The sequence below is a fragment of the Electrophorus electricus genome, chromosome 3 (assembly GCF_041902795.1).
Source record: "Electrophorus electricus isolate QZ-2024a chromosome 3, ASM4190279v1, whole genome shotgun sequence".
Classification (NCBI taxonomy): domain Eukaryota; kingdom Metazoa; phylum Chordata; class Actinopteri; order Gymnotiformes; family Gymnotidae; genus Electrophorus; species Electrophorus electricus.
In genome coordinates this window covers 38,889,221-38,901,990 of record NC_137499.1, presented here as the reverse complement: position 1 = coordinate 38,901,990, position 12,770 = coordinate 38,889,221, and the positions used below count along the sequence as shown (strand labels likewise).

General features: G+C 45.0%; 1 protein-coding gene across 9 annotated transcripts; it reads right to left on the bottom strand.

The window, feature by feature from the left end:
• Positions 1 to 658: 658 nt before the first annotated feature.
• LOC113580851 (uncharacterized) lies at positions 659 to 12,535 on the bottom strand. 9 transcript variants are annotated; one of them, XM_081711535.1, is made up of 11 exons: positions 11,465 to 12,535; positions 10,050 to 10,165; positions 8,389 to 9,622; positions 6,741 to 7,114; positions 6,439 to 6,561; positions 5,998 to 6,068; positions 4,990 to 5,091; positions 4,400 to 4,541; positions 3,758 to 3,825; positions 3,291 to 3,646; positions 659 to 3,004 (listed from the first exon to the last, which is right to left on the bottom strand). In XM_081711535.1, the coding sequence occupies exons 6-11, from the start codon at positions 6,027 to 6,029 to the stop codon at positions 2,997 to 2,999; spliced, it is 708 nt and encodes a 235-aa protein (XP_081567661.1). In that variant the 5' UTR covers positions 6,030 to 6,068; positions 6,439 to 6,561; positions 6,741 to 7,114; positions 8,389 to 9,622; positions 10,050 to 10,165; positions 11,465 to 12,535; the 3' UTR covers positions 659 to 2,996. The 9 variants fall into 9 exon arrangements, 4 of the variants coding, with proteins under 4 accessions (XP_081567661.1, XP_081567659.1, XP_081567662.1 ...); XM_081711533.1 differs by having other exon boundaries at positions 9,464 to 12,535; XM_081711536.1 differs by lacking the exons at positions 8,389 to 9,622; positions 10,050 to 10,165; positions 11,465 to 12,535 and adding an exon at positions 8,084 to 8,372.
• Between the last annotated feature and the right edge of the window lie 235 nt (positions 12,536 to 12,770).

The window sequence follows — 12,770 nt, the reverse complement described above, 5'->3', positions numbered from 1 at the left end:
ACAAACATTCAGACATTGATGTAAAAGTTGCCGTTACCAGCAAGAGTGTCCATCAGCACACATCCCTGTCAGAGAGTTGTGATTGCTTTGCATCTCCCTCGCGTCTCCTCGAGTCACTGACTTTCGTCCCTCTCGTCTCTGTCCTCTTGTCTCAGCTGTGGCTCGCTGGGGTCTCAGCACTGCGCGCACAGTTATTTCCTCTTCAGTGTAGACGCTATGAGCTCCACTCTGCACCTCCAGTCTTGCTTGCTTTATTTAGCCTCCAAACTTCCTGTCTGTCCTGTGTCCTGCCCCAACAGAACTCCTCTCCTCTCGGTCCTGCGCTCCCTCTATCTACCCCGCACTCAGACTCCCTATCTCCCCCAAATCACTGTTGCCCTGACAGGGTAACCAATGGGGACCGGCACAGCTGGGCGAGGCACTTCCCCTGTGACAGGAAACCAGCAGAGAGAACACACACACACACACACACACACACACACACACACACACACACACACACACACACACACACACACACACACACACACAGAGAACACACACACACACAGATAGGGAGAGAGAGAAAGAGAGATAGCTATGGGGGGGGTGGGGGGGATTTGATAGTACTTCATGGTTGGTGCATAGTTCAAATAAGTATTACACACTGTTAAGTGGCAGGACCAGAGTGAGGGCTATTTAAAACGTAGCCTTGGAATGAGCCAGTGAGACCAATGTGGAGTTTCTTTAATAGATGCTAATGTAGGGAACCAGCTGGTGTTTTCTGAATTCCTTTGCACATATCAACCATGTGCCAGTGTGTATTTCACTTTTAGGTGTGTCCCATAAACTCCTGAGGTCTCACAGGATTCAGCAGTGCTGCAGACATTAATATGTCAGTATGGAGACTAGGTTGACTAGAATTTCCACAGTCCCCCATGGCTTGCCCTGGGCGTGAGAAAGACAGGATATGCTCATCCACTGGAGAGATGTTTGATTTTTTGGAGACAGCAGAAGATGAAGAGATAGAGGGAGGGGTCCCTGCACGGAGAGACCAGATAAGGTGGTCTGGCCCTGGCGCGGAGGGTCTTTGGGGGATTTGGAAGACGTGACTGCTTGGGGTAAGGGGGGGTGGTGCTGTAACAGATTGTGTGTTTGCGTACACTCGGCCCCTTCTTGTCTCCATAGCTCGTTAACATAAGTCAGTGGCAGCGGAAGCTAGGGGGGTAAGCTTCAGTCAGGGACAGACACAGCCCACTCGGTGTCCCACAACAGACAGAAATCCAGATAAGCCTTTGTGTAGGCACAGCGAGTGTAGCAAAGGCTTAAACACTCTGGTTGGGTGCCTACTGACAGTCCTTTCTTATGTGGTCCATGTCTCTCTATCTCTTTCCCTCTCTGAGTTTCGGTCCCTCTGAGATCAGCTTTGCATTATTGTCGGGGGGTGTGGTAATGTGAGTCACAAAAACAGGAAATCCACAAGCACAGAGGCAGGAAATGCTACTGTTCACTGACAGCAAGATGTAAACAGTAGGCAAACAGCAGTCAACAGAGCAGCTCTCCGTCTCTCTAGAGAGAGAGAGAGAGAGAGAGAGAGAGAGAGAGAGAGAGAGAGAGAGAGAGAGAGAGAGAGAGAGAGAGAGCTCTAAATAAAGTGGGAGGGGGAGAGCTGGCGTGATGAGAGATGAAGACAGAGGGAGGGAGGGAGGGAGGGAGGGAGGGAGAGAGAGCTATGGAGCAAGTGAGTGATTGAAGATATTAAGAAAAAGGAGAGAAATTCAAAGGGTGTTGCGGAGTAAAGTGCACATGCATGGAAGCAGGGCAGCGAAGAGCCGTTCACAGTCTTTGAATCTTCCTCAGTGTTTACATGAAAAATGTCCACGGTTCTAATGACAAACACTCTAGTTAGCAGTGCCGCTTTCTGAACGGTAACATTTGCATGTACACTGGACATACACACCACACACACACACACACACTACACACGCACACATTTTAAAGTGACTTTTTTAATAATTTTTTTTTAATTGTGAAGAAGAACTAAATCAAACTGAAGACCTTTACTTGTTTACAAATAAGTAAGTGCCTCCCCCCTTCCACACACACACACACACACACACACACACACACACACACACACACACATACACACACACTCCACTGATTGTCTGGTTTCAGGTTTCAGGAGGCTGCTCTTCATGCTCTGGCTCCAAGTCCAGGGCTTTCCTGTCCCACTTTCATCTCACAGGCGTTCACTGACCATTCAGGCAACTACCATTTTTGTGACATTGCTAGCACAACACCATGCGGCCGATTATCTACTACCTTAAAGGCAGGAAAAAGTCTCACTGTACGCAAATGTCCACCTTGCAAAGTCTAGTAATGAATTTCAGGACCAAACTGTTTAAACACACATTCCCAGACTGGTTAGGGGAGGTTTTTTTCAAAACCATTAGACATTTAGAGTGAGTTGTTACATCCTTATCTGTATATCCAACATATAGGTCCATATGTTTTAATGCATATCCTATCATGCTTGTGGTTTTTGGCTCTGAGTAAAATGTTTTAAAGCTTTTCTGTGATTCTATGTTGCGTACAGTTCATTCTTTCTATATGTTACATACTAAGTTATACTTGAATAAGTTTGCCAAAACCTCTTGTCTATGTTGAAGACATATTCTAATATCTAAACTGAATGATACATTTTCACTAGTTCAGTACAGGGTAATTGTGGACTCTTGCTGTACTTTTTAAAACTTTTTAAAACCATTTCTGTACATTTGGTGTACACTATTTGGAACATACATTATGTTCCCAATAAACATTGGTTACTTCAGTTCCATGCCGGTTTATCATTGGTCATTTGATGTCCATTTTGGTTTATCATTGGTCATATGATGTCCATGCTTTATTGTCATAGGCTGAGCCGTTTACGTGCTGGATTGTCAGTTTTTGGCTGTTGCCATCTTCGCAGATGTAGGCTCCACTGAGCAGAGTTCATGCGCTGATGGTCCGCATCACATGCCTAGTAACAGAAGTCTGGGTTAATGCTGTATGGCATACACCCAACTGGCTACTTCACGTTTACTGAAATATTCTTTGCTACATGTTGGTACTATGTATGGTGTTATTACTGTCTATGAGTAGGGACCACAGCTTGTAAAATCCACAGTGCTAAACATCTTTGCTATCTGTGTGCTGTTGGCCACGATCCATATTATTGTCTATTTCTGTATGTTTTATTTCAATAGGTTAAATTTGCCTGGTGAAATGTGGCTATGTGTGTAGTCACTGGATTCCTAATTGCTCACTGGTTAATCGCTGATAATCGCCAGGAATCGCTGGTAATGTGTTACGCTGGGCGATTAAGGAGTGACACTCTGGCAAATGGCTTAGCGGCTGCGGGTGGAGGTCGCGGCTGCAAGGTCGAGGTCGCAGCTGTGCGTCAAGGTTGCGGTTGCGGGTCGAGGTCACGGTTTCGGGGTCACTGACGTCAGCGCTCTTTGGAGGCATTCTGGCTGGAGCAGGCAGTGTTTGCACCGGGCCGGTTTGGTTTTGCCAGGCCCTACGTGCTGTCTCTGACTGCAGTCTGATCCAGTACTGGCCCAAAGCCCCGCCCACTTCTGCATCTGATGCCTTCACTCCCAGTGGCTCTGCCACCGACATGCTGGAAAGAAAATCTGCAATGGAGGAATTCAGTCCCTTCCACATGCCACACAATGACATATGGAGACACTATGAGATTACACTAGTGTTCAGAAAAAGTCTGTGCACTCACCTGTGTTTGTGCTCACCTGTGTTTGCGCGCTCACCTGGGTTTGCGCTCACCTGGGTTTGCGTGCTCACCTGGGTTTGTGTGTTCAAAGTTCAAAGTTCAAAGTTCGGTTTATTCGTCACATACATAGTCATACACAGTATAACACGCAGTGAAATGGTGGAGAGTGCTCTGTCCAAACTGAGGAAGAGAACCAGGGGTGCATAGAGAAAAAATATATATACAGATAAATATATATATTCTATGTATGTACAAAAATATATTAACAATGTATGTACAATATATGTATATTATGATTATATACACAATGTACAATGTATATGGTTGAGTATATATGTACACAATCTACAGAATGTACAGATCCATTTTGTATAATACCATATCTACAGTTGTTGTAACAGGTATGCTCACCTGGGTTTGCGATCACCTGTGCTTGCAATCACCTGTGCTTGCGCGCTCACCTGTGTTTGCGCGCTCACCTGTGTTTGCGCGCTCACCTGTGTTTGCGCGCTCACCTGTGTTTGCGCGCTCACCTATATGTGCGCTGACCTGGGTTTGCGCTCACCTGTGTTTGTGCGCTCACCTGTGTGTGCTGACCTGGGTTTGCGCTCACCTGTGTTTGCGCTCACCTGTGTTTGCACTCACCTGTGTTTGTGCTAGCTGAGGGAGGGGCTGTGAGGTGAGGAGAGGAATGGGAGGAGGAGTCACATTTATGAGGTAGATGACGAGGAGCAGAAGACCACCGAGGCATGCTGGAGTAAGTGGAGGTGGACTGAGGGGACAAATACTAGAGGAGATGAGGAGAGAGGAGAGGAGAGGAATAAAGAATAGGAAAAAAGAAAATCTGAAATTTAAATCACTTTAATGAGAGGCAAAGATCAACATTAATATCAGTCTGAACTGTTTCTGTTTCTTGGTTTCATTTCCGTCTCTTATCACAGTTTTGCATAACACAGTCTGAACTGACAAAGGCCATTATAGGTGTACCGAAATAATCTCAGAACATCTCAGAACTTTAGAAATACCACATTATGAAAAGCACTTCCAGTGTTTTGACAACCTCATCCTGACTTTTATTTCAATTCTATTTGCTCTGGCACGTTTACAGGTAGCAGGAGAGATTACTGAAAAGCTGCTTTAGGAACAACAATAACAGCTGCAGTGATCAAATGTCAATCTTTGAACTGTTAATAGTTTTCGAGTGTAAAAATCCTGAAACCCCCCCCCCCCCCCACCTTACATGTGCACTCTCGGTGGATTGAATCCTTGTCAGTCTCGAAGCTGTTGTGAGATCATACCCATAATTACTGGGGTGTGTCCCCAACCCATGACTGAAACTAGGACAGAGGACATCAACATAAGAGCATGGCTGTGTACCTAATGCTGATTCCACCTGCCATAAACATGGTGCTCATAAATTCCTTCTAAGAAGTCTCCCTGTCTGCCAGACTAGAGGAAAGAGTGCTGCTTTCAAATGTAAACAGCAATAGTAAATTACTCTGAATTCAAAACTGTAAACAAAATTGGAATATTTTACACACTATTTGGTGTACCTGCAGTCACTTAACAAGCCCAGGTATTGAAATAGCTAAGCAGTGTTGTTACAGTGATACACAGATTCTACAGATAACATGTTCACTCAGTGATCTGGACATTAGGTACCTGAGATTTACGTCAACAAAGAGTGCCATAACAACACACAAACACATTAATCTTATCTATGTACTGTGATTCATAATGTCATTTAGTATTGTACGTGCGTTTAAAAATAGTTTTCTCTTTCAGAGTTCTGCGGTTTGGCCTTTGTCAAGAGGGTTGGTTGGAGTGTTTTACGCTGCTGAACTGGAGCGTTACAATTCCATCGTCGACCACAAGAGGGAGACATAGAAACGGGTTACTTTGCACAGGCCTAAGGGACATTAGAGCGGCGCATAGTTTTAGAAAACGCTTACATAACAGATACATGTACAAACAATTTCGATAATCATTAATTATTGTCTTCTTAAGTACTTTGTGCTGCATTCTTTAAATAGACAAACACATTTATCTTACAAACGAATGAAATATTTTCAAGTAATAATCGGAGGTGTGAATTAGTGGCACACGTGAAATGGAAAACCCTGATTGTTGCAGGTCGGGGCGTGCATTTAGGGCGTGTCCAAATTCTTTCAGTGAACCAACACAAACCTGAGTTCATCTGTCAGTTGTGCCACAGACAAAGCTCCAGAATAAATGGAATATACCTGCACACTGGAAAACATGGGCAACGTTCCATAGCCAGTGACCAAGGAGTCGCCCTGAGACTGCACTGGGACTGAAAGAGAGAGGGAGTGGGGAGAGAGAGCGAGCGAGAATAAACAGGGGTGAGGAGCAAGGGCCTATATTTAAGTGCTTTCTTTATCTAAGTCGCGGGCCCGGCTCTAGACTGGTGGGCTAAAGCCATCACAGTTTGGTGACTTCCCTGCTGTCTTGACCCCACTAAAACTGATAATTAACTGGTATGTTGAATCAAGTGTGTGTGAGCAGGGCAGAGTCGATGCACTGCTCAGCTGGGGACCTTGACTCCACTCAATAAGACACAACAGCAATGTCAAATTTATATACAACTCTCACAGCACATCAGACATGACAGCAAGGCTGTGCTACTAATACAGATGGCTCAAGGACTATATATAGATCCTTACCAGAGTGGTGAGAGTGATGGGCAGGAGGGTTGAAGGATGTGCTCAGCGGCGTGTGTGTTTGAGAACAGGATGTCCCGCCCCCTCTTCTGGTTACGCAGCTTTTCCTCCCTTCTCCACTTCGCTCTTCGATTGGAGAACCACATCTGTCAGTCATTAATCACTTATGGACGTGCATACACAAATACACAGAACACGCCCCGAGCACACACAAAGATGAACTGAGAAGAAATGTTTTACCCATAAGAGGTTGATAAGAGGCTCAAATAAGATGTCTAAGTTTGAAAGATTCTAAAAGTTTTAACCTGGATGCGAGCTTCAGGAAGGGCAACTTTGGCTGCCAGTCTCTCTCTGGCAAAGACATCTGGGTAATGTGTCCTTTCAAAATCTTGACAAAGACAAAGAGAAGAATAGAGGAGAACACAAGAGATGAGTCACAGCTGTATTTGTTCCAACAAAGGACAACAATTCTAAACTTTACGTGGGTGTATGACACTTGTCCTTGAGGTTGTGAAGGTGTCAGTGTGCAGTCCTTTCTCCAGCATGTTGATCTGCTCCTGTCGGAAGCTCGTGTGGTTCCTCTGGAGTTTTCTCTTCATCTGCAGGTGGAGCTGGGAGTCTCCATGCATCACCCCCACCCCTCCACGCTTCTCCAGGTTCACATCCTCCATGCAGCCATCTGGGGGTCAAAAGGTCATAACATTTACATCATTTAGTTGACACATTTGTCCAAAGCAACTTACAATTAAGACTGCGTACAACTTGAGCAATTAAGGGTTAAGGGTCTTGCTCAGGGCCCAACAGTGGCAACTTGGCAGTGGTGGAGCTTGAACCAGCAACCTTCCTATTACAAGTGAAGTACCTTAACCACTGAGCTACCACTGCCCAGAAAAACATGTGAATGCTGCAGGTATGACAGTCCACCAAACGGCTTAACCTTGTCAGACCTTGCATTCCATGTTTCAGTGTTACAATAAACCAGCTATCTTACACAAGGCAGTTGCCTCTTTCACAAATTGTTCCACAGGCTCAGTCCTGTGGTAACCCTGCACTGTACCTTTTCTAGCATTTTCCCTGCTAGAGTGAGTCCACTCACAATTTCACCAGTTTCAATGGGAGCATGAAGGCTTTTGTAGAGTTTGGAAATTGTGCCCAAATTGGTTCACCTTCGCAGGACAAAGGGGGGAAGTTACACTAGTTATTTCCATGTGGCTGTGGTTTTTGTATGTGTAGTTCCACTGTTGTGGTCACGCATGAGGTTCTATTGAGCCCTGAATGTTTCTCTGTTAAGACTGGGAGGGATAGCCACGCCCACTCTAGCTGCCAGGCTTGCTTGCTATTGGCCGTCTGACCTTGTTTGTTCTACGTGGGTGAGCTTACACCATGTTCCAGGCATCATGCTCTGTTTGTGAGTGAGAGCATATAGTGTGTGCGTGTATGTGTGTGATTAGTTCCCTAAACTAATGTTACTAGAAACACACAAACTCACAGATTCTGGACTAAAGCCATCCACTGCGAGCAAAGTATGCATTTATACAATCATATACACTCTCTTTTACATAAACTTGTTCTCTTCTCCTCTCTCTCTCTCTCTCTCTCTCTCTCTCTCTCTCTATCTCATTTCTTCACACAGGTCTCCTCTGTATACCTCTACTGTGCTCATGAGGGACGGTACTGGACTGATGGTACCAGTTCTCTGACCAGTTGGAGATTTTCTGGAGATTCAGCATCCTCAGATTCTCATATGTAGCACTTCACCTATAGACATGGAGCATCGCACCCTCTCTCTCTCTCTCTCTCTCTCTCTCTCTCTCTCTCTCTCTCTCTTTCTCTCTCTCTCTCTCTCTCTCTCTCTCTCTCTCTCTCTGCAGAGGGAGGCAGAAACAAGCAGCATGAGTTAGTATTGATAAAGTCAATAAACCTTTAAATAAAATAAAATAAACTTACACAGACCTTGTTTCTGCCTCCCTGTTTCAGATGAGTCAATTTTTGGATCTTTACTGAGTTTACTGAGTGAGAATGTTGCTATACATACATTTAGAAAATTAACAAATGTATCTCTTGCAGAGACAAGTGTGCACACAAACACACATCTCCCACTGACAGACAGGCAAACACACACGGATGCATGCACACACCCCACCCTCCATAGTGTATACAGATTACAATCATGCAGAGTAATTAGGACATAGAGCAACTTGCTCAATGTGACTGAATGAGCAGAGTCATGCTGATGCCTAACAGTAACAACAATGTTAAACATGTCATCTACACTGCCCACACACACACACACATACACGCACACGCACGCACGCACACACAAACGCACACAGGCATAGACACACATGCACACGCACACAGACCCAGACCCAGACCCAGACAAACACACACACACACACAATATACAGATACAAAGCAAAGGTGATGCACACAATGAGGCTAAGACACATATTCACTATTTCTCTTGCATCACAAAAAAAGAATCAACACAATACAAAATACTTCAATATTATTTCACCAATCCGAACCCAACCATAGACCAAATGTACAACCACCAAGGTGCCGTTCAGCAGAATATCACTTACTGACCTCATGGTCTCCTATATTCCGTACCGACGCAGAGAAGATGAACTCTACATTGTTCACTGATGCAATTAACAGTTGTGTCTGTAAGAAAGACTAGAATAGAGGTTTCTTAGTAGACTGTGCACAAGAGAGATAAATAGAGAAATATAGATGGATGGATGGATTTATGGATAGATGGATGGTTAGACACATGAATGTTTTTTTTGTTTGTTTGTTTTTTACAAACTGACAAACACAAAGTAAAACTATTTCAATTTGCCTCTCAACTACGACTCACTGGGTCACCGTGGGCCATACCACTGGTACCAAACGAAATGAGTAAAGGTGGAGCATCAGCACAGTCTGAGAGAGGAAGATGAAGACTGTGGTGAAGAACGTGGGGATACGCTGCAGTTACACCCGTTGGCCCAGATTCTCCATTAAATGATGGAGACAGACTCACCTGGTGGAGGAAGGCAGGATGAAAGGCCACACTCGTTCCTCACGTGTCTCTCATCTCTCCCTGCGCTCCTGCTCTGTTGATGTTAGACTGTGTTTGAGGGGGAGGAAGAGTGTGTGCATGTGTAATAGAGGAGCGGAGAGGGAGAGCATATGGAGAGAACTAGATGGAGCAAAAGAGAAGAGAAGAGGGGGATGGATGGAGAGATGGCACAGTTTTAGTGTCAGTGTCAGGTCTGGACCAAGAGAAATGGTGATGAATGAGAGAAAGGTCCTGAGTGCAATAGACGGAAAGAGATAGAGACAGAGGGGTCAGAAGGTCACCCACAGCGGCCTCAGACATCCAGATATGTGCTTTTTGTGGCTGGACGTCACGGCTGGCCGGTCCCTGCATCACCCCCATTAGCCATGGCCTTTACAGCCTTTACAGCGGGGGAGGGAGTGTGTGTGTGTGTGTGTGTGTGTTTCGAGGCCCCCATGGTCCACACGAGAACCCGGAGCACAGCAATCAGAACGCCACTGAAGTGCTGCGGAGTGTTTCATACAAATAGGTGAGGAGCCCGATGAACCAGTGTGTGAGCACGCCTCACCGGACACGGCACACGCCAGCCCGTCACACCGCGCTCACTGCTCGTCAACTTCACCATCTTTGTCCCAGTCCTGACGTGACGTCTGCATATCTTATCGGCTCAGAAAACCAAAGTGCCTGTCACACCACATACAAGGGTAAACGTGAGCGAGGGAGGGAGGGAGAGAGAGTGAGAGGGAGAGAGGAAGACATGGAACACTGGTGGATTGGCCTGCTGAAGCCACAGAGCTATCTGACATCATCCTAGCTCAGATCCTGAAACAAAAAGGACCTTTTCTGTATATATAGGTTATGATCCCACTCCAGTGTCTCTGTATTGGTAAAGACGTTCTGCCATGGTTTTGGAAGTTTGCAGGTTGACAATCTTCACATATCATTAAAACCAGATTTGATTTGATTTTATGATAATGTGACCAAAATGAAATTGATACAGGTACTATACAGGTGCTTCTGTACTCCCATCATACCCTTCAACCTCGTTAGGGACACAGGAATTTTAGAACATTATCCACTGTGGCCAGTCTTCTTCCTGTTTCCAGAGCTCTCAGGCAGTTCTGATTACAAAAAACAAGGAGAAATTCAAATGTCGACACAGGTCAGCTGACAGGAGGCTCCTGGCGTGCCTGGTGAAGAACTGCATGTTTTCCGTGGCCTCTTGTGTGTTCTGCTTGCTCCTTCCAACCTTCAGGAGAGCCTGAATGGAGAAATCAGTTTCAGCTCTCCTAGGAAGCTGGAAGATGTCACGGGATAAGCAGGACCCTGGTTAATGGGCGAGCCAGCACGTATGACGGGACCCCACCGTTAAGCAGGACCCTGGTTAAAGGGAGAACCAGCACCACAATGAGCCCCCCAACCTCCCTGATTTCTGCATTTCCCTCTCTCTCGCTTTCTCTCCATCTCTCACTTTCTTTACATCTCCTTCTCTTTCTCTCCCTTTCTCTACAGCTTCCTCTCTCTTTCTCTCTTTCTCTCTTACATGATTACAATACATGATTCAGGGCTTTATCAACAAAAATGCCAAACTACAAAGTGTCAGAAATGAAGGAATGAAAGACAAAACGTGTCTGAATATTTGTCTATATGTGTAAATTAGTGGCTAATGTGATATGTGTATGCTGCTACATGCATGGACAAATGTTTACGAGTGAGTGAGGCGTTTGTGTGTACGCCTAACACATATTAAATTTGCTATGCTTTAAGGCTTGTCTTGTTAGTTCACCCCCCCCCCCCCCCCGCTGGAGGGGATGAGAAGAGAGGTCACCATGGCAACAAAACCGGGACAACTTATCATCAAGTTCCAATAAACAAATAACTTCAACACTGTGCCAAGCAATACTACACTGATGTGTACTGGATGTAGGTGTAGATTGTTTATTAATAAATCATTTCTAGGCTCCTGAACACTGTGTTTTATACCTGTTCTCTTCATCCTGTTTACAGAGTATATCCTCTTCTCTCCCTCCCTCCCTCCAGTGGGCTACGGTGCACCCCGGCCCCTCACCGGATCCCCCTCTGACTCTGCTCGCTCTCTGGCCCTGTCACCTTACATTGCTGCATGCAGATAGACACACAGCCTCAGAAGTGGTAGAGAGAGAGAGAGAGAGAGAGAGAGAGAGAGAAGGCAATAAACAAATGTGCAGTGTAAAGTTGTGGGGGAAACTGTGAGCGAGAACGAAGAACATCAGAAGAGAGAAAAGACCTTGTGCAGACCAAGAAGACCAACACTGGAATGTTACACAACACTATCAAGTCTAAATGCTGCTGATTCCGATTAAGGCTTACACTTGTTACAATCCACTTTATGTGATGAGGAAAATGCAGTTATGTTTCAAAGCCTCTGTTAACAGAGTAGTGAGAAGCTTGCCATTCACAACAACAGGTATATCTGTTCTGCTGCTGCTACTTCTAAAATGTCAAGGGAAGATTTTCGAATCAGGGTTGTAACAGTGAGTCTTTTGGTTGTGACTGGTGATTACTCTAAAAATGTGTAAATTAGCATCTAAAAGACAAAGGACACAGGACTGGGAATGCCTGCAGGCAGATTAGCATGCTCTCAAAGTTTCAGAATAGCCTTCTGTAAATGTATATAACTAATAATATATTACATTTAGCGTTGGTATTTACTGGTGTGCTAAAAATATCAAGCAAGAAAAACTGTTATCAAACAGCCCTTACTCGCCCCCCTCCCACGTCGAGCATCCCTGGTTCCAGGGTGCAGTCGTTAGCCAATCAGGAAGTTGCAGCTGGACTCTGCTTCGTAAATGGAAATGAAGGATTTCAGGAAACATTTTCCAATGTTTCGAAACTAAATGAAGAAATATAGGAAACAAATTTCAACAGCTTGCGCAAAAAAAAATTCAAAAATTAAAAATGTCGTACGTAAATTCTGGAGGATTCTATGGAAGACAACTTTGCTCCCAAGTGGTGAAGTACAAGTATTATGATTAAACAAACGTAAACATTACAAAAAATATATTGCCATGAAAAGAAAATATATATGTGTGTGTGTCCTGTTTGTTTGGAAAACTTGTGCATTACACTCTAAATATATACAGTATATATAATCCCTATCGAGCGTACTTCTGTGTGCCGCTATAGACAGGAGCTGGAATGCGGTACCTGTGCGCTCGACTGATGCGTACGCGTTCGCGTGTCAACGTGGCGTTTCAGAGCCAGTCGCATTCGTGATTTCAAGTCGAACCTCCCACCGCTTCTCGGCGAC